The sequence below is a fragment of the Drosophila hydei genome, unplaced genomic scaffold (genome assembly GCF_003285905.1).
Source record: "Drosophila hydei strain 15085-1641.00,03,60 unplaced genomic scaffold, DhydRS2 tig00000243-arrow-arrow-pilon, whole genome shotgun sequence".
Taxonomy (NCBI): domain Eukaryota; kingdom Metazoa; phylum Arthropoda; class Insecta; order Diptera; family Drosophilidae; genus Drosophila; species Drosophila hydei.
Window position 1 is genome coordinate 489,961 of NW_022045693.1, and position 20,186 is coordinate 510,146.

Genomic DNA, 20,186 nt, shown 5'->3' on the forward strand with positions numbered 1-20,186 from the left:
AATTTATAACAATGCACATAAAACATACAAATATATTTATGCCACTCGCAAAAAGCACACAAATAACAATGTTACAGCTGGGCGTGACCGACTGCATAATACGCGCCTAACATCCTAAAAGGATTTCAAGCAGTTTTGCTAAGTCTCTGGAGCGAGTCGTCGAGGCTTGCCTCAGGCTGAGACTGAGCCTTGGCAGATACAGGATTTTCCATGCTCTTTTTTGGCCAACATAATAGGGCCATAGATATATATGCCATATATTTCTACATTTTTCGTAGCCTTCAGGAGTATATATTCCAAATTTATAGTCTCTAACGTGTTCCGTTTTGCCACGAGAGGACAAGCCACATTTCAGCTCTGGCCAGTTCGTATGAACCGACGGAAGTACAGCACCAATATGCCCTGCTTCACTCCGTGAACGGGTATAAAACTATGAAAAGAGTTTCATAATAATTTAACTATATGAAACAAATTGTATTTGGCTTCTATTGTTTATTTTTTCCACTCGAATTCTGCTAATGCGAGTCCCGCGCAGAGCTGAATTCTCGCATCCAGTGAACGATGTCGTCGCATTTGCATTTGCATTTGCAAAATTATAACAACATTAAAAAAAAACAAAAAAACTAGTTAAAAGTTGACAACAATGAAACGTCAAAAAGCTTCAAGCGAAAAACTTTCAAACCGTGACTCAACAAAAACAACAATACAGATAAAATTATATATATATAGATATATATACGTGGATACATACAGATGTTGAAACTCTAAACCCTTTTTATGCTCTGTGCCCATTGTAAATGCAAATGGGGCTGCTCTTCATATGAGTATAAGAAGCTGTCTTTGTTCAAAACTTAGAGCAATATAAATCGATAAATATCGATGCTTAGAAAATTGCATTGAAGCGCTTAGCTTATGTAAAACTTATTATAAATTTATAATTATATTTATAATTATATATTTATAATTATAATTAATTATATAAAGAATAATCGATAAATATCGATTTGTGTGCTCAAGCACAGTGAGTTAGTTTAGATATTTCTTTAGCCTTTTGTATTCCGCCAGCTGTCCCCACTCTACAGGGTATCTCCTGGCGTGCCATTCAGAACTTAATTTTGTGTGTTTGCATTTAATGCGCCCACGCCTAGCTGCCACGTCTACCTTCTTCCTTTAGTTGTTTTTATTTCTGCTCGTTGCTTTCGGCCCGTTTTTTGTTTTGCCCAACAATAAAAGCAAATTTTTCTAAAATGTCATGTCGCCTGTGTCGCCCTCCCCCTTTGCCAAAAGGAGTTGAGGGTTGGACCCACCCAAGCTATTTGCAATTTAACTTTTTGCCACACAGACACAGACACAGCTGTAGCCGTAGCTGTTATGGCTAAAGGATGGGCATGGTAAAACAAGGACACGTAGCCCCAAAGAGCTTTAGTTTTTAGTTGGCTTTTATTAACTTTTGTCTGCACTAGTGTGTGTGTGTGTGTGTGTGTGTGTGTGTGGGTGTGTGTGTGCGTGTGGGTGCTCAGTCAGTTCCACTTATTTTGGGCATAAAAGTTGCGCTATTACCGAGATTCGAGACGTCGCTGTTGTCCCTCACAAACGACTGGCCAATTTACAGTTAACTCGAATAGAGCCTAACCCACAGAGCTACCCTTTGGGCAGGCTGGCTGGCCAGAGTGGTGCAGCCCCACATCGAAGCACCACTTAATGCACAATTTAACTTTTGTCGTTTTGTATTTCGTATATATTTCACTAAATGCTGCGATGCTGCTTGCGACACGGCGGCACAGCTCGAGGAATTACTCTTGTTGTGACTCTCAGTTGCGCCGGCGGCGGCGGTGGCGGCAGCGGTGGCAGCACGGGTGGGGGCGGTGGCGGTGGTGCCGGCGCCGGTGCCGATTTGCTTTTCTGCAGCGTCGCTGCTGCTGCTGTCGTTGCGGGCGCAGTTGTCTCTGTCACTTTCAGGTATTTGATTTGAAAATAGTCCGCTATGAACTGGGTGCTTATCACATTCAATTCGAGACCCTTGGCCAGCATTGCAAATATGCCCTTCCCGCGCACCTGCTGCTCGCGCAGCTCCTTTGTGGCGGCTATGTTCGTGGCGTGATCGCCTACCGTCGACTTGACAATCAGCTCGCAGTAGTTGCGAAACACCTGATGGCCGAGCGTCTAGAGGTGGATAAAAAGAGGGTTTTAGGAATGTTGCAGACGGCTATAGCCGACTGCGCAATACTCTGTTCACGCCAAGCCGAACTATACAAGAAATGATTCTTGCTCTCTGTAGGCGGACAAAAAGCTTATAGCAGTTGCCTGTTACTGACTACGCAATACTCTGTCTACAGTTGACAGTCTAAGCTGTCCTTTTGGGACAACGAAGGACTACCGCAACAGGATGTCCTAGATTACATCTATATACTTAAAGCTAGCTCGAAGTGAAGCTGCCCGAGAGACTTGTATTTTGCTGTAGGCGTTAGTAGGCGTGCCTTAGTCAGATCCCTAATGAAGCTCAGCTCCCAAGGGGCCTAACATACTCAAAACAGTGTACAGCAAGGCAGTCTCCTTCAAACTGTAAGCAGGAACTGACGAGAAGTTGGCTTCGAATCAAGTCGAAACAGTCAAGCGGCAAACAGATCAACACTTACAGTTACCATTAAATGGGCCACGCCCATGCGCTTGTATCGCTCGCCACAGTCCACGGTGGTCATGAAGAAGCAGAACTTGACCAGGAACGGAACGGCCAGGGTGAAACAGCGCTGCGCGTAGAGCAGGCGATGCAGCAGCAGGAGCATGTTGTGTGAGCGCAGACGCAGACCCATGTTGGCCGACTGCCAGCGTGGCACCAGGACACCCCAGTCGGCGGAATTGTGATTCTGATTGACGTCCACCAGTCCATAGGCGATCCACTTGTAGCAAATGGGCGCCTTGTAGTATATGGGCAATGGCATCTCGGCGCCATCGAACTCCAGGGCCACAATGAAGTCGAAGCAAATGCCGCGATTGTGGGCGCCCCTTTCCGCCGCGAACACCTGGTGGGCGAAGGGCACACGATTGTAGCTGAGTGCCGTGTATTTGATGTCGTATATGGCGCCCCAGTAGCCGGCTATGCAGGCCACCTGGCCAACGGCCCGCTGCAGATCCTGCTGCAGGCGCAGATTCATGCATTTCGGATTTATCGCATCGGCAAAGAAGAACGGATGCGTATAGTTGGCTCTGTAGAGCTGAACGCTGCGCTGCTTTTCATTGAAGCTGGCCGAGAGCGAGATGGGCAGCCGTATGGTCAGAAAGACCTCAAAGCCAAGTGGCATATCCATATTAATTTGGCTTACGAATGAGGCTGCAACAGTGATTGAAGACTTTCATTAGCTGCGGAGCATAGGACACTTGGCTTACCCGTCTTACGCAGCTCACCCATATAGTCCTTGAAAATGGAATTGTTTTTGTGCAGTTGGTTGACAATCGCATCGATCAGCAGCTTGGCATCGTGCACGAAACGATGATGCTGTTCCTCATCCCCATGGAAGTTGAGTGCCATCAACTCAAACGTGTCCACAAAATTGAGCATAGCCATACTCCTTTGACATTTCGTCCTCGGCAATGAAAACAAACGATTGCTCAGTGTTGCACAACGGTCAGTTGTGACAGATTTCAAATTGCCGTTGGCGTTGCCAGATCACTGCGATCAACACGTATAGTAAGTAAGTAACAGTCGTCAAATTGCGTGTGAGCGCGCGTTTGTGTGTGTGTGCTATGAATGAAATTTGAATAGCATCCAATTACTACGCGGTTTACTACGACGCATCTGCGCACTGGCATCCAGCATCCACGTGGACTCAGTCAGTCAGCGACTATGGTAACGGGCAACATCTCGAGTCTTTCGGCCAGCCACAATATGAATTCAGTTGCTGTTCGACGTTCCTCGCGTGTGGTTGTGCCTGGGCCCAGCGCATTCATTTGCATAGAGCGGCGTATGTTAGTTGTCTCCCTTTCGCGCTGCAACCACATGCATACGAAGGAGTGAGAGAGAGCGTTTCAATTAAAACCGTTATGTAGAGAGCGCGCCGGCGCTGTCGCTGTCAACGTTTGTGTACGAAAGAGCATGTATGGTGGCAAAGTGCAATAGGCAGGCAAACTGCAATAGCAACAACAATAACAATAACAATAACAACTATAACTGTAACAACAAAAGCAAAGGCAACGGCAACGTGCGCGCTGTGTAAATAACAGCAGCTATACATGTACATTGCGTGCGTGCGTGTGTTTGTGTGTGTGCATGTGCATTGGTGTAGATACTACGCGAAACTGCAGTGTAAAACAACAAGCGCCCGGCAACAGGACAACAACAGTAAGAACAAGAACAAGAGCAAAGGGCAAGTACGGAAAATGCTTCACGCGCAAAATTTCGCTGATAAAGTTGCTTTCTAATGAAAGGTGCTTGGCCAGACTTTGCCAAGCTCGTGCTTCAGCCGTAAATTGAAAATAAATTGAATTGCAATAACAACAAAAACAAGAAGTAGAAGTCTGTTGAATTTTTTGCCCGTGTTGGTAAACGCGCTAAAGTGCAAAGTGTTTTTGGGGCCAAATTGCATGCAAATTCGTTTAGTTCGCAACTGAAGACAAACAAAAAATAATAGAAAATCGCTTCTAATGGATTTTATTTTGAAGTTCGGAGCGAACTTTTAATGCTGCCGCATGTGGCACGTTGCGAGTCGCAACTAATGGCGCAATGTGAAAATACATTTTCTATGAACTTCAACAAAATTTTGTGACTTATAGACTGCCTTAAGCTGTTTGGTTTGCAGTTTGAATTCGGGTTTTGTTGTAAGGCTTTTCCACTAGTTGAATGTTGCAAGCATTGTGAGTGTGGCTTGGAGCAGACGGCAGAAATTTCTATAATTCAGCAATTTTCTTGCTTAGAAATTATTGAGACAAAGAATTTTTCGAGAACTTTTTAAATGTGTTCTGTTTTTAAGGTTTTCAGCTTTATAGATTGATTATATTTCTAATCTTATATTCCCTCTCTCTATCATGTTTAGTTGATACGATGAAAATTTGAAAAATGTGTTGTATTTCATAAAAGATTTCATAAGTGATAAGTAAAACAGATTTTTTTATTAAAATATTATATATATAACAAAATCTGATAAATATTTCCAGGAAAGTCAAAATACATTCCAGTGTTTCTTCTGTGATAATATATATAGATTATATATTATATAAATATATATATTATATATAATATTACTCTTAATTTAACATAAATATACCTAGAAGCAGTTAAACTTAATAAGAAATTGAGATTATTCCGAGTTAAGATGACTAAGCTCTATGAAGTGGCATGAATTTCGAGAGCAATAAATTTAGATTCGAAGTTAAGCTAAGGCAAATAAGGTTACCTTGCATAAGTAAACTGAAACTCCTCGAATTCTCAAAGAGTTTAAGTCATTTTGACTTGCTATAGCTATCATAAAGAAAGTAGCAATGTTTCATTAGCATATATTTATGTGCTCCTAAGACAGTTCCCTCTAAGCTTCAAAGAGTTTGCTTGCAACTGGAATTTGTTTGCCAACAACTCGAATTGGATTAAGCTCGGCTCTCTAATTGGCGGCCTTTGAAATGCTTTATTTAAGATAGCTCTTCTTAGCCCTCGAACCCTGCACAGCATATGTAATCCAAGGGTTCTGCCGGCGTGTGCCGCTCATTAAGTGCCTCGACTCGAATCCTTTTCGAGCGCGGGCAAATTGTAAGACACGTTTAGCGACGCTGTGCCACGTACCCTTGGCAGACGGCCCACCTTTTGTGTAATTGCCATTTAATTGTTTGACGTCGCCTCGTTCTATATATATGTATATATTATATGTTGCTGCTGCTATTGTGTGTGTGCATAGAATTTGAAATTTTCTTTCATTATGTCGAGCAATTAGACTCTGGCAGCTGGCAGCTGGCAGCTGCCAAGTGACTTATTTACTGCAATTAGAGCGAGGTTTTTTATTTTGGGCCTATGCTGCACATAAATAATCCTCAAACCGGCCGGCAATCGAGAGCGAGACAGAGAGAGAGAGAGAGAGTGTGGGAGCAGCGCGCCTATTGATTTTATGAACGAGTTGCTGTTGCAGCTGCTGCAACTATTTTGAATGTTGCCGCCATGAGACAAACTATAAATCTGTCTGTGCCGGCATACACTATATACTACTATATAAAACACGAGGCTGCATACACACGCACACACATGAAATTTATCGATTGCCGCATACACACACTGGACAACAGAGCGGCGTGTGTCGACTGCTGCTGCTGCTGCTGCGTTGCTGTTGCTGATGTGTAGTAAAAATCGCTCGTATTTCATGCGGAAGTGACCACACACACACACACATGCATGCTCACGCATGCACTCACAAAATGGCCGCCCATGTGCGTCGTCGTCGTAGTAGTTGTCGTAGTAATTGTTGCAGCCGGCAACGAAACGATAAATGGATTGGTTTATTTAAATTTTACGTGCTCGTGCTGGAGCATCGTACGCAGCAGCAGCAGCAGCAGCAGCTTATGTGCAGCTGCCAGTTAACCAGTTACTAGCCCAATTTGTTGTTGTTGTTGTAGCCCTTTTATTTTGGCAAACAGCTGCAATGGCTCACATTGCGTATACGCAACGTGCGTATGCGCAATGTAAAACGTTTTCGTAGTAAACGAAAAAAAGCGGCGAATGCGTCGCAGTTGCTGTTGCTGTCATTAATTAGTTGTGCGGCAAGTTTCACTTTTTTGCTGTTGTTGTTGTTGCTGGGCGCCGACCCTAATCCATCATTTACCACAAAAGTCACGTACGGCGCAGGCAGCCTGAGCTTGAAAAGGAAACTTCCACTCGGAAGAAAGTTCATGTAACTTTAACACGCACACACACACATGCAAGAGCTCTCTCTGTCTGTGTGTGTGTCAGTTCTTATAACTGCCAAGTTTGTTGTAACAAATTAAGAAATCACTTTCGCGCCGCCAGCAAAATATGCGCACTGCAAGTTGCCTGCAAGCTGGCAGCTGCAGTGCTAATAATACCCTAACTGAATGCTGGCAGAGGGTATATCACATTGGCACTGTAGACAACTTTAATTAACTCTCATACAGTCGTCTCTAAGTAGAAGGCTATGCTAAACATATTATCAACAGGCTGACTCTTGTTTAACTCGAGCTGCTGTTACTATATAACATTATCTGATAAATCTTGAGCTGCTGTAACTGTATATAGCATTATATGATACATCTGTAACTGCTGATAAATATTTTGGGCACATTTCTTTTGGTGAGGGTATTTCGTAGCACATCATTCCGTTTTCATTCGCGCTTTAAAGCGCAAACCCCAGCTCGTAATGCTCCCTGCATTGCCTGTCAAAAGCGACAGCCTAAAAACAGACGCGACCCCAAAAAGTGTTGCACAAAACAAATGCCAAAAAGGTCGACGCCATCTAAATATGATATATGAATGGGCGCTGCCTGCTCCTGCGCCACACGTTTATTTTATGTAGTCCAATTGTGTATAACTGTAAATGTATATATAACATGCGATATATATATAGCCATAGCCATATCTGTTCGCTGGTAACGACCTGGCAAGCAAATTTTTGTGATTGGCGTGTGACATTTTCAGCGCAAAAGCTCACAAGCTGCCGGCCGGGTATTTAAAATTTTCGCATTTCTGTTTATGTCTGTCTAGAAACATTTGATTGATGTGCGAAGCGGGCCGGGGGAGGGGGAGGGGGAGGGAAGGACACGTGCACCATGGCTTGAGCCGAGGTGTCAAACAAGGTCTCAACCAAAAGGCGTTTGATGACAGACAGCGAAGCGTGAAAAGTTTAGCTTTTCATATAGTGTTCATGGGGAAGAAGAGTATATTAGTTCTTGAGTATTGTATGGAGCAGCTGGAGCTACCAAAATTTGATAATTAAGTTACTGCAGACTCGGCCATCTTCAGATTTACTACGAAAGTTTCAACTGTTCTTGGAAGTGAACGCGCATTACGCAGTCGCTAACGCCCGACTGCAACAGAAACAGTTGAAGCAGCTTACGCCGCGTGCGGCTTGGCGCTATGAAGTGGCATGAATTACGAGAGCGAGAAACTTTGATTTGAAGTTAAGCCAAGTCAAGTTGGAATACCTTAAACTAACTACAATTGCTTGCTGACAAAGCTCTTAGAATTCCCAAACAGTTGAAGCGCTGTTTGCCTTTAAAGCACTCTGTCATTTTCTCAACTGACTTTTGCCCCCTTCCAAGTCGAAATGGTTTTATATAGCAGGTAGGCACTTCTTGTGTCAAGAACACTATTGTTTCTGCACATTTGCCTGTGCCCTTAGCCAACTGTTCACTTATTTGGCAATAGCTTTTGCCCCTCTGCCACGCCCAGCTCCTGCTCATTTTTACTTAACCCAATATTTTGCTCGTTAGTCATGAGAGAAGCGAAGGAAAGGAAGAAAAAACAAAAGCCCAGCAGAGTGCGGCGTAGTAAAAGCCAAAGGCAAGGAAAAATCACTGAGCAGCAACAACAACAACAGCAACAGCAACAACAACTACTCAACGCTGGCATCAGCTGCGATGTGCAAAAAGTTTATGACTTTAGACCCATTTTGTGTGGCAACGGCGACGGCGACGGCGACGGCGACGCTGAACTCAATTTTTTTGCACTGAATCACGGCGAACCCCTTTTGGGGCACAAGGCAGTGGCAGCGGGCAGCAGGCAGCAGGCAGCAGGCAGCAGGCATCACGCCCATCAGCTCGATTTGGGCTCACCTTTTGGGGCTGCGGCTGCACCTGCTGCTGCTGCTGCCCAACCTTCTTCTATCTGACTGCGAAGCTGGCGTCGCTGCTGTTTTTAAATGATTTTTATGTGCACTTCAGGCAGCCAAAACAACAACAACAACAACAACAACAACAACAACAACAACAACAACAACAACAACAACAGCATCACCAGCCAAGTTTCTCACTGATTTTTTCGTTTTTTTTTTGCATATTTATATACCCTATATATACAAATATGACTACAAAGGTTAGCTACTATGCAACTACTAGCTGTGGCAAGCTTAACTAGTTCCAGTTTGCATTGAAGTCAAAGGACTTAGGTTGACGAAGCAGAAAATCTTAAAAGCGTGCAGCTTAGCAGCCTAATCCTCCCTTTAGAATAGGCAAATATAGGCATATAAAGAGCATCTTTAAGTCTATCAATAAATACTAAAGATATAAAATCGACGAATGTTCTAAATTATATTAGCAAGTTAATTAAATACCCTATAAATTGAAGAAAAATGAGACAGAGAGAGAGAGAGAGAGAGAGAGAGAGGGAGAGTTAGAGAGTGAAGGAGTGAGGAAGTGAGAGAGTGAGGTAAAAAGACAGATATAAAAAGAAAGAGAGAGAGAGAGAGAGAGGGAGTCATAAAGAAAAAGAAAGGGAGAGACATAAAGAAGAAAGAGAAAGAGATAAAATAGATACAGAAAGGCCGAGAGAAAGATAAAGGAAGAGATAAAAATATAAAGAGAGAGAGAGAGAGAGAGAGAGAGAGAAGTATAGCAGAGAGAGAGGCAGAAAGAGTCCAAGGAATACGTAGAAACACAGATGTGAATAGAAAGGGAGAGAGAAAGTCATAAAGAAAAAGAAAGAAAGAGAGAGAGAGAGGGAAAGAGAAGGATAGAATAAAAAGAGGGAGAGATAGTCATAAAGAAGAAGAAAGAAAGAGAGTGAGAGAGAGAGAGAGAGAAAGAGAAAGATAGAAGAGAGATTTAGAAAGAGATTTTCGGAAGATATTTCGGTGCTTAGCAACATGTCATGCCATGCAAGCAGAGTATTTGCTAGTCGATCTGCAATGCTCTTGCTCTTTCTCTCTCTCTCTCTCTCTGTCTCGCTCTCTGTATCTTTTCACATGCCCTTTATATAGTTATGGTATATGCATAAAATATTTCGTTGAACATTTTGTTGTTGCCTTTTGCTCTGGCTGCAGCCGGCGCACTCGGTTTTGGTAGATTTCTCGCTTTTGCACTCATTTGGTCTATTGATTTTCTTTTGCCTTGTTTTTGTTTTTGTTTTTATTTTTATTTTTACTCATTTTTTGTGTAGTGTTTTGTCTCGTTGGCTGCATTTGTTTGTGGCCAGTCAGTCGGACGTGCGGACGGACTGTCCGGTCTGGTCTCGGTCGGCCAGTGTTACAATGCAACAGACAGGCAGCCAGAGCTGAAACGGCGGCCATTGTTTTTGTCCTGGTCCAGGACACGCTGGCCCATGCATTGTATTGATTTTTTGCGGGTAACCCTTTGCGCTGGCAGCAGCAGCCGCTGCTGCTGCCATAAAAAGTCATTAGTGAGAGAGGACTCTGGCTCGGAATGTGTGGGCTGGGCCGTAGCTTCGAGTGCATAATGGCACAATTTAAATACGTGTGCAGTGCGGCGACTGCCATGTGAATGAACCGTGCAACGGAATGCAGCATGCAGCTGGCAGCGAAGCCTTTAAGGCCTGGCCCACGCGGCGTATGCGCAATGTGGCGTAGCAATTTCTAAAGTTTTTTCTTCAAGCTCCGGCGCAAAACAATAAACTGAAAGCCATTTGCTTTTGATTTATTGACGCACGTACTACATGTGGCATGCAACAAGCTGTGTGTGTGCCACAAGCTGAGCAAATGGAGCTTCGGACATGATCGGAATCGATGGCGTAATGATTATCTATTAAAATAAATCACGTATTTGGCAACAGGCGACGCCAACTTGAGCAATTTTTCCCCAAAGTGTCGAAGTCTATAAATTGCCAATGTCTGTGCGCCCCTCTCCCTCTCTTCCTCTCCCTGTGTGTGTCTTGTGTATCCTGTCTAGTCGGGCGCTATGTGTCTGTGGCAGGCTTTGCTGCAAATTTCAGTTTGGCAGCGCGCACAAATTGCCGCTGACAGCCCGTCAGGCAGCGCGCAGGCCGCGGAGACAACGTTAAGTGTAACATAAATATATCCAACTTGACTGTAAAGTGCTTAAGCCTTTGGCCAAAGGCGGCAGCTAAGTGAAATGGACATAAGCAGCGCTTACAAAGGCAAACGATAAAAACTTGTGAGCCCAACCCGCCGAAAGGCAGACTGATGCCCTGAGCCTACAAAGACTTCCAATCAATCTATGCGCACTACTTCTTAGTCTCATATTACAGGCCTTGGTCGTTCCAAGTTTCATTTATGCTCGCCACTTGGCGAAATTGGGGCAGAAAAAGGTTGGCAGTTGAATGAGGCAAGGCAGTCTCTTCTAAGCGTGTCCATTTCCAGCTGTAAGCAGCTTGAATAGGCCATGTCTTGCTTTACTTCTACTTATGTTGAAGCCGAATTGCCTTTATGCCTTTCCAGTTTAATTTATGCTTGCAAATTATTAAAATAAAGCCAAGGCAACTCACTAACTAATTTCATTGAATTCTCTCTCGAATCTTGCTTTAAGTGCTGCATATACAAATATATTTAACATAGCTTAGTTTAGGTTTAATTATAATAACATTCCATGTTTCTACAAGGCTTGTTAATAGGCGAAATACAGACGAAAGTGTGGAACTGAAACTTTTTTTAGAAACATTTGAGATTAAATTGAATCCTTCAAGCTTTTAGAGAAGCCTCAAACTTGGCAAAATCAAATTTTGTTAAGCTTTAAGCCGCATTCAGCATTGGCTTCCATGAACAGCTGAAAAAGACTTCTATAGAAGCTTGAGAAAGTTGGTAAAGTAAAAGTTAACTTTTTAGCAGTTTGAAAACAGATCTTACTTAACTTTAATAAAGCCATATTGAACCCATTTAAAGTTTAAAAAAATTAGAAAAAAGTAAAGCGCTTAAATATGCCTATAAGTATATAATTAATTAAGCCACATTAAACCCATTTAAAGTTTAAAAAAAATTAGAAAAAAGTAAAGCGCTTAAATATGCCTACAAATATATTTAAGCGCTTTACTTTTTTCTAGTTTTTTTTTTTAAACTTAAAATGGGTTTAATGTGGCTTAGTTAAAGTTAATAAAGATCTGTTTTAAACTGCTAAAAAGTTGGCCAAATTAAGCTGTCTCTCTACATATTAAGTGTATACATTTATTTTATATAATTTTTAAGATAATATTTTGTAATATATTTTCTTCTTTTTATATTCCTAAGGTTCACAAGTTGAAATGCAGCTGTTCTGCTTTCTGGGAACATCATAAAGTTGTTTAGTTTTGCATCTTTCTCCCTCGCTTCGTCTCTCTTCTCTCCCGTACTTTTTACGCCTTACTGAACTCCAATTGCATAGGCAAATCTGCTTAGGCTTGCAATTTTCTATAATTTTCCCATTTTTTCTGCTTTTTTCTATTGTTTCTTTCTTTTGGTTGTGTTGTGCTCGCACTTTTAAACTAATTGCCAGCAATTTAGCAAACGTTGCCCGTGCACTGCGGCGTATGCGTAATATTTATGCTCCCTCCCTGTCAAGCTCTCTCCCCCTCTCGCCCACTTTCTCTCTCTCCTCTATCTATGGCTGACTTTTGTTTGCCGCTGTGCATGCCCAGTGCGCACATTTGCCGCATAATTGCCAAGTCATGATTTTTTACACACTAAAAGCCGAAAAACAAGGAGAAAAAAAAGAAAAAAAATGTTGTAGAGAAATAAAAAGAAGCGAAAAACAGTGGAGAGCGAAAAGAAAAAGATTTGCACAGTGTTTGCTGTTGATATTCGCACTGGGCATAATTTCCATGTTGCTTAAACGGCACTTTTGTTGCTGCTGCTGCTGTTGCCGTTGCTTCTCTTCTTCTTCTGGCTGTTGTTGTTGTTGTTTTGGGTCCCATTTCCAGTCGTTGAGTTCCCTTTATCGTTATTGACAGTTTTACTGTGTTGTTTCTCTTATTTTATACGCTGTTGAGTTAAGACAACACGGAGTATATTGGTTTTTGTTCTTGTGTGCCCCGTGAATAGAGTGAAAACGAGTATATTTGGCTTAGCAGTGCAAAGAATCTAATGGGAGCTCAACAAATTAGGAAACAGATTAGTTATGTCTAGTTACCGTTATGTCTAGTTATTGTTTGTCACAGTCACAGTATGAGAGTCACAGTATAAAAGTCAAAGTTTTGAAGTCACAGTTTCAAGTCACAGTTTCACTGTGTTAAAGTCACAGTTTTCAAGTCACAGTTTGCAAGTCACAGTTTTAAAGTCATAGTTTTCAGGTCGCAGTTTTCTAGTCACAGTTTTCTAGTCACAGTTTTCTAGTCACAGTTTTCAAGTCACAGTTCTAAAGTCACAGTTTTCAAGTCGCAGTTTGCAAGCCACAAGTTTTTAAGTCACAGTTTTCAAGTCACAGTTTTCAAGTCACAGTTTTCAAGTCACAGTTTTCAAGTCACAGTTTGCAAGTCACAGTTTGCTAGTCACAGTTTGCAAGTCACACTTTTGACGCCGCAAAGTACAATTCATAGTTAGCAAGTCACAGTCAGCAAGTCACAGCTTGCTACTCTGTCGACAGAGTATTGCGCAGTCGGCTACCGTAGCCGCCCGCAGCACTCCTGCTTGCATGTTTTTGTCATTTTCTCTTGTTCTTGCTGCTTATCAAGCTGTCTGTCCCCTTTGCATAGTTTTCGCAACGAATATTTCTTTCAGTTTTGCGCAGCATACAGGATCTTACCTTGGGGAGCAGTCACTGGATTTTTTGGACTGGTCACGGGGCAAGTTAATGTCATGTCAAGCGACAGACGTGTTGAGTGTACACTCATAGAGCAGGGGCAGGCAGGCGCGGCAGGCAGGCAAGTCATATAGGGCGGCTTAGAAGCTTGATATCTGTTCACTTGAGCTCAACTTATGGCGCTCCAATTTCGCGCTGATGCATAATTTTTGCCGGCGCGCATAAAATGCGCTCAAAGGGGGCCGCAAAAAGCAACCAGGAAAAGCCCATGGAACAAAAAATGATGGAAAAACTAGGGAAAACCAATGGGGATAACATGAAGCAAAACTTATGTATGAATGCGTGACAAGGGGAACGCGCCTGCCTTTGGCTCGTTTATCTTTGCAATGGACTCAAGTGCCTGTGCGTGTGTGTGTGTGGCTGTGAGTGTGTGTATGTGCGTGTCTGTGTGGGCTTTACTTGTATTCATTTATTGACAAAAACCAACTGCATTTAATTGGAGCGCTTTGCGCTACTTTAATACGGCTCGCAGCTTGTCGCCTGATCGTGCTTATATTGATTTTCAGGTCTTACCAAATTCCACTATGAAGTAGTTGTTTAATATCTAAAAGGACTACAAACATTTAAGCGTTGTCAAATCATTATAAACGAACCTAGAAAGCATTTTAAGAGTTCACTTTTGCCACAATCTGCGCTGCACTGGGCAGCAGTGAGCCACAAGCTTAAGCAATTCAATTTAATTGTAAGCCTGAAAGTATGCAATATTTTCTGTAACTTAATTTTCCTTGGAGTGCTGTTCAGACTAAGCAATTGACGCCTTGGCTGGGTCTGCAGATTGTTCAGTGCAGCTAACGAGCCATGTCTAATAGTTGTTAGATTGCAGCAGCAATCGGCTAAGCTTCAAAGGTGACTCTGCCTGGGGTTGCACATAGCGGAAATGGTTTTACTTCTCCCGCAGCACGTCTATTAAGTTTGGTTTACATACACTGCGAAGGCAGTTCGTTCCATATTCCTTTCCCTTGCTTGTGTGTGTGTGTGACATGATTAATAGCCGCGCTGACAGTTGACTGACTGTCGTCAAGTGAAATCACAAGCGTTGCAACAAAAGGGAACCAAAAAAAAATACGTAGAGAAAAGCCAAACTTCAGCTTCAACTGCGCAGCTTTAAAATAAATTTGCATGAGTCCAAAGAAAGCGGCAGCTGGGTTCAAAGTTCAGCGAACTGAGCGCAGCTTTCAAGTGCTGCCCGAGCACATAAATAAATAATGAATTTTCTAACACTCGCATTAAAGATTTTAATGAATTTCGCAGCGCGTAAAACGCAAATAAACAGAAACAGGAAAAAGAACGATATCAGACGCGCAGCCATTAAAAAGCTTCAATCACAGCGCAAATCTGTTCATGTGTGCGCCAAACAAAACAGAAGAAATTAAATAAACAAACAAACAAACGGCAAAAGAAAAACAACGACAAATAAATTTGTAACGCGACAAAGAGGAAAAACATCAGCGAAATTCGGCGTTTCAAACTCACACATAAAAAATGTAATGGAAAGCATTAGTGCTCATAAAAAATGGATTTACACAGCCTTTTTAAGGCTGTCCTGATCCTGTACATCATACGAGGTGAGTACCGCAGGCCCCAACCCCCTGACACATAGCAATTGCTGACACATAGCAATTGCTGCAATGAGTTATGCAAATCTATAAAAAATATAATAATATATATGATACATATAGAAATATATATATATGTAGGAGGTCTGTTCAAAGAGTATTGCCAACGTATTGTATTTTTGTTAATTCTAAAGAAATTCTGTGAATATCAAATCGAGAGACTAATCAGGGGGCAGCCATCGACCTGGCCTCACTTTTTCTTCTTTCCGCAAGCTGAAGAGTCCCATGTAAGCAGGATGTTTTGCTTATAGCAGATATAAATGGCAGCGAAGCAGCACAAAAAAGGAAACTCAGAAGAAGAATACTTTAAAGGTTAAAAAACATAAATACAAATATTTTTGAAACTACAGTTTGAGCACACCTCGCTTATTGATTATGCAACATAAAATTTGAGCACGTGTGAGCGCAGTTAATTTTATTATATTTTCAGCAACGCAAACACATTGAAAATTTCATATTTGCAAAACTATATGTTATGGAGTTTTGTTGAAAATATTGTATTAAAAATTTTAGACAAATATATGATTATATATTATATATATATTTATATATGAAATACGAGAAGTGGCTTACTAATAATTTTATTAACTTTTGAGCGCAGCTTTAAGCGCTTGGAGCAACAGTCGTAAAGAAGGCCAAAGGTTTTAGAAAATACTTTGCTAACTTATTATTATATATTTTATATTTATACACATATATATCTCATAATTATTCTATTCATATTGACTTTTAAGCAGCCCATCAAAAACCACTCAATTAGCTCAGTTATATCTATATTCTAACTTGATTTTAGGCATATATATGCAAGAGTTTGATTAGTAGACCAACATATATACATACATACATATTGACATACATACTTCTATATAGAAAAGTATCAATATATATATGTAACTTAAGTTCTGGCTCAAGAGAAGCGCTCTGAATTTATATCACGTATACGCACAGTATACAACTATTTCTTCAGCTTAATCTGAAGTGATTGAGAGCAAGTGGAAGGGGACAGTGAGAGAAGGCAGGAGTAATTGATCGCATACAGCCGGCTGGCTCTCTATAAGTATGATCTTTCATAGTGACAAAGACTTCATATTAATAAAAAGATTTTTTATAAAAATATATTTTACTTTTTGGCAGTTTTAAAAAGTATCAAAATATTTAAAATATTTAATGAAATCCTTGTCAATAAGGAAGCATGCAGCATAACTATTCGTCTCTTATTCACTTCTTCTTTTCAGTGGTCCTTGAGCGCCTTGCAGCATGCAACACTTTTTTCTGAAAATAATTAAGCTGCGTAGCCAGTTGCATGTTGTTGCTGTTGCTGCTGCTGCTGCTGTTGCTGTTACTGTCGCTTCTTTGACTTGTCTTTTGTGCGCTGTCGCCTGCAACATTGCCACAGCCACTTTGTCCACTTTGGCTAACAAGCCCTCTCTCTATGGCCCTCTCTCTATGGCCCTCTCTCTATGGCCGCCTTTTAGTTGATATCCTGGTTGGCATTTTATTTCAGGTTTTTTGTTTTTGTGTTTTTCTTTTTGTGCGCTCAACTTAAAAAGCCAAAGTTATCAGCAAAAGATCAACGACAGCATGTGCCCGCCCAGCTAACGTCCTTTGCCTGGCAGCCACAGGCGCTTTATTTCCTATGGTCTAGCAAAAGGCGGGCTGCTGGTCCCTGACTGTGACAGTCTAGGCTTTTCTTCGTGCTGCTGCTGCTGCTGCATGTTGCTGATTATGCGCTGCATGCTGTCGCTGGCTTGGACAATGCCACAAAAGGCGCTCTTGCTGCTGCCTGTTTACTTGGCTTTGCCATTGCTGTTCGCTTTTTGTTTCGTCAAATGGCATGCCCAGCCAGTCGGCCTGGCTGCATAATCTTGGCCGCCACCCGTTGAGCTGCTGACGAAATGCCACGCCCACCGACTGGCCCTTGCCACACTATGTGTGTGTGTGTGTTGCAATGTGACATTCGAGGTCGTTCACATTTCGAGGGCGTGTTGTTGAACTTGGTGTTGCTGGCGTGTGTGTGTGTGTGTTGCTGCAAGGCGTGTTGCATATTCGGTTGCTAAATGCCATGATACATTAGACAATGAGCAGCTCTAATTATGTCTAGCGTCTGCTTAAAAACTGCAATTAACATTTGCGCCCAGTTGTTGCTGTTGTTGCTGCTGCTGTTGCTGTTGCTGCTGCTGCTGCTGCTGTTGCTTTGTGCCCTGAAGTGTTGGTGCACGCTAGCGGCAGAAAGTTGGCTACGAGTTGGCTTGTAAATGATGCCGCCGCCTCGAGTTGCCGCGAGGCTTACAAAGTTTAGCCATTGTTGTTGCTGCAGTTGGTGCTGTTGCTGCTGTTGACTTGGTTTCTTTGAGCTGCAGCAACAACAACACAAACAAAAGTGAAACGTGTGCTTTTCAATAATTCAGTTTTATGGCACAAAACTCGACACAGCTCAACGTGACGTGCGCCTTTGTCTGCAGTTGTCGTTGTGACTTTAAAAGTTGGCGCTCATTAGCGAAGCAACAGCAGCAACTGCTGCAACAGCAACAACTGCTGCAACAGCAATGTCTGCAACATTAATTGAAATGCTTTTCACTTTTAGCAGCTGCAATTTAATTGCATACTTTTGTGCGCAACGCAGCAGCAACAATAACAACAACAACTGGCAACAGCAACATGCACAGCAGCAACATGTACGGCAGCAGCAACAACAGCTGCGCTTTGTCAATAACGAAAATTCAGATGTAGCATTAAAATGTTTCAGTTCAATCACAACAATAGGCAGGCGCTCAGCAGCTATGCCATGCGCATACCCTGTAAAGAGACACAACAGCAACAGGGCATGCCACACCTGGAGGCAAGTCAATAGCAAAAGCCAAGCCGGCGTATGTGACTCTAAAAGAGACTAGCTATAAGCAAAGTACAGGGTAACTGCCAGTCGTTCAGCGCTTCACTTGTTTTCTTTGCTTGATGTTTGCGTCGAAGCGGCAACAGCTGAATAAAGTCAAGGAGCTGGCAGCGCAGTGCGTGATATGACCTAAGCAAATACACTTTGCTAACACACACATACACACATGTACACACACGTACACACACACGCACACAGTTATATATACACAAATACCGTTACGCTCTGTTGCGTCGAGACAGAGACTTGGGGCTGGGGGTTTTAGGCAGTGAAACGCTCGACTGAAGCAGACGCCTCGCATTAGTCGAGGCTTTTAAGCAGAAAAATGCGTGCACTTGAACTGAGCGCGCAGGGGGCGTGGCGAGTGCGAGTTGCTGCGGCCCACAGGCCTTAGCTTTAGCTGCTTAGCAGCTGCCTCAGCCAGCTGCCTGCTTTAAATGTAAAGCGCTGCCTGGCGCTGGGGCTGGGGCTGGGGCCAGTGCCTCAATCAAATGGCAACGTTGCGCCTCGAATGCTGTTTATATTTGTCAAGCCATTTTAGCCCCCATCTCCCCAGCCAACGCTGCCTTTTCTATTGGGCCCCTTGACAGCAGACAAAAGCCTTGGAACATCTTTCACTCACGTACCTTATGCAAATCAGCTTTAACGTGTCCTGCTGCTGCTGCTGCTAGCTGCTGCTAGCTGCTTCTCCTCAGCTGCTGCTTCTGCTTTTCTTTTACTTTTTCGACTCTGAAAATTGCGTTTTCATTTAAATGCTGCACGGAAAAACTTTGACGCTGCGAACTTGTCGCTGCTTTTTATTGCTCCTTGGCGTTGCCGTCGCTCAGCCAAGTACTTCTTTAAGATTTAGGGGCTGCTGGCTAAGGGTGGCTGTTGGCGTTTTTGATTTAGTTGAGCTTTGAAGCCAGCGCTTCTCATTATTTACAGTTTTTCCTGACTTCTGCCTGGAAATTAAAGCTGTGCCCGCTGGCTCGTTAAAATACGCTTACAGCGGGTATTAGAATAAGCGAACGAAAAGTCCAATTTAGCCAAGCAGCATTTGCCATGTAGAAGCAGAACTTTCTGAAATGCGTAAGCCAAACACTTAATGACACTGACGAGCTCAAATTCAGCTGATCTCAACAAGAACTTGATTGACCTACGCAATGGCAAGTTGTTATATAACATTGTGGCCTAAAGATTGTATGGACTCGACTGTAGTGCCATAGCTGAACTCTGGCTGATGCTGCCTAAATGTAATTCACTCATCTTTTTAGATTTGCCTGCAACTCTCTCATGCTAAGGCATTTCATAAATATATTTCCGAATTTCCGAGCCAAGCCTCACTGTGAGTCTACTAAATGCAGCTAGATCTTCGAAAAGTTGACTTTATCGAACTCCTTGGAAGGACAACTATGGGTTGACACTCACTTTGACATTCACATTGTATGAAAATATGCATCACATCTGACAGCTGTCAAAGGGGTGAAGGTGTAACAAAGCCAAAGCTTAAGTTGACTCGGAAATTAAGCATTTTTCATTCGGCTCAACATAGTTGGATCTTAAAACTTCATAGCTTTTCGAGCTCGTGCGAATCTCTACGAAATACGTCGCGATTCACGCATCGAGTGCTTTCGAGCTAAAGGTCAAGTGATGCTCGATCTGAAAAGTGTTTAACTTCTTCTGCTGGCATGGAGCAGTGTGAACAGCTTAGCACCTAAATTATAATCCCATATGAAAGAAGTGCCATTCCTTGGGCACCTTCAGTCAAATAATCTGCTATGCTCAAGATTTCACGACCTCAAGCATGCCCATAGATAGTCACTCTGTGCAGCGCTTCTGTCAGACACATGCCCAGAGATAGCTCCATTCGCAGCGTTTTCTTTTCGTGCGCTTGTTTTCACTTGCACGGATTTTCTTCTTAATTACGAAACGACTTTCGTTCAGGCAGCGCTGCCATTTATAATGGCTGCATTGCTGAATGGAAATCTAAATGGGCATCTTGCAAATGGGGCAGCTGCTGCGAGGCGGGAGTG

General features: G+C 42.6%; 2 protein-coding genes across 8 annotated transcripts in view; one reads left to right on the plus strand and one right to left on the minus strand.

Annotated features, from left to right (window-relative positions):
* Positions 1–1,460: 1,460 nt before the first annotated feature.
* On the minus strand, positions 1,461–3,585 carry LOC111592819. 2 transcript variants are annotated; one of them, XM_023305243.2, is made up of 3 exons: positions 3,403–3,585; positions 2,637–3,328; positions 1,461–2,163 (listed from the first exon to the last, which is right to left on the minus strand). In XM_023305243.2, exons 1-3 carry the CDS (start codon positions 3,560–3,562, stop codon positions 1,747–1,749), a joined length of 1,269 nt encoding a protein of 422 aa, XP_023161011.1. In that variant the 5' UTR covers positions 3,563–3,585; the 3' UTR covers positions 1,461–1,746. The 2 variants fall into 2 exon arrangements, with proteins under 2 accessions (XP_023161011.1, XP_023161010.1); XM_023305242.2 differs by having other exon boundaries at positions 3,385–3,585.
* A 316-nt stretch (positions 3,586–3,901) lies between these two features.
* LOC111592818 (Down syndrome cell adhesion molecule-like protein Dscam2) overlaps positions 3,902–20,186 on the plus strand; it is a 52,100-nt gene continuing 35,815 nt past the window's right edge. For 3 of the 6 annotated variants that reach the window (XM_023305235.2, XM_023305240.2, XM_023305241.2), the window contains exons 1-2: positions 4,304–4,365; positions 14,917–15,230. In XM_023305235.2, coding sequence (XP_023161003.2) covers positions 15,179–15,230 — 52 coding nt within the window. In that variant the 5' untranslated portion in view covers positions 4,304–4,365; positions 14,917–15,178. Of the gene's footprint in view, positions 3,960–4,008; positions 4,093–4,303; positions 4,366–14,916; positions 15,231–20,186 lie in introns of those variants that run through there. The other 3 variants (XM_023305237.2, XM_023305238.2, XM_023305236.2) reach the window with 3 other exon arrangements.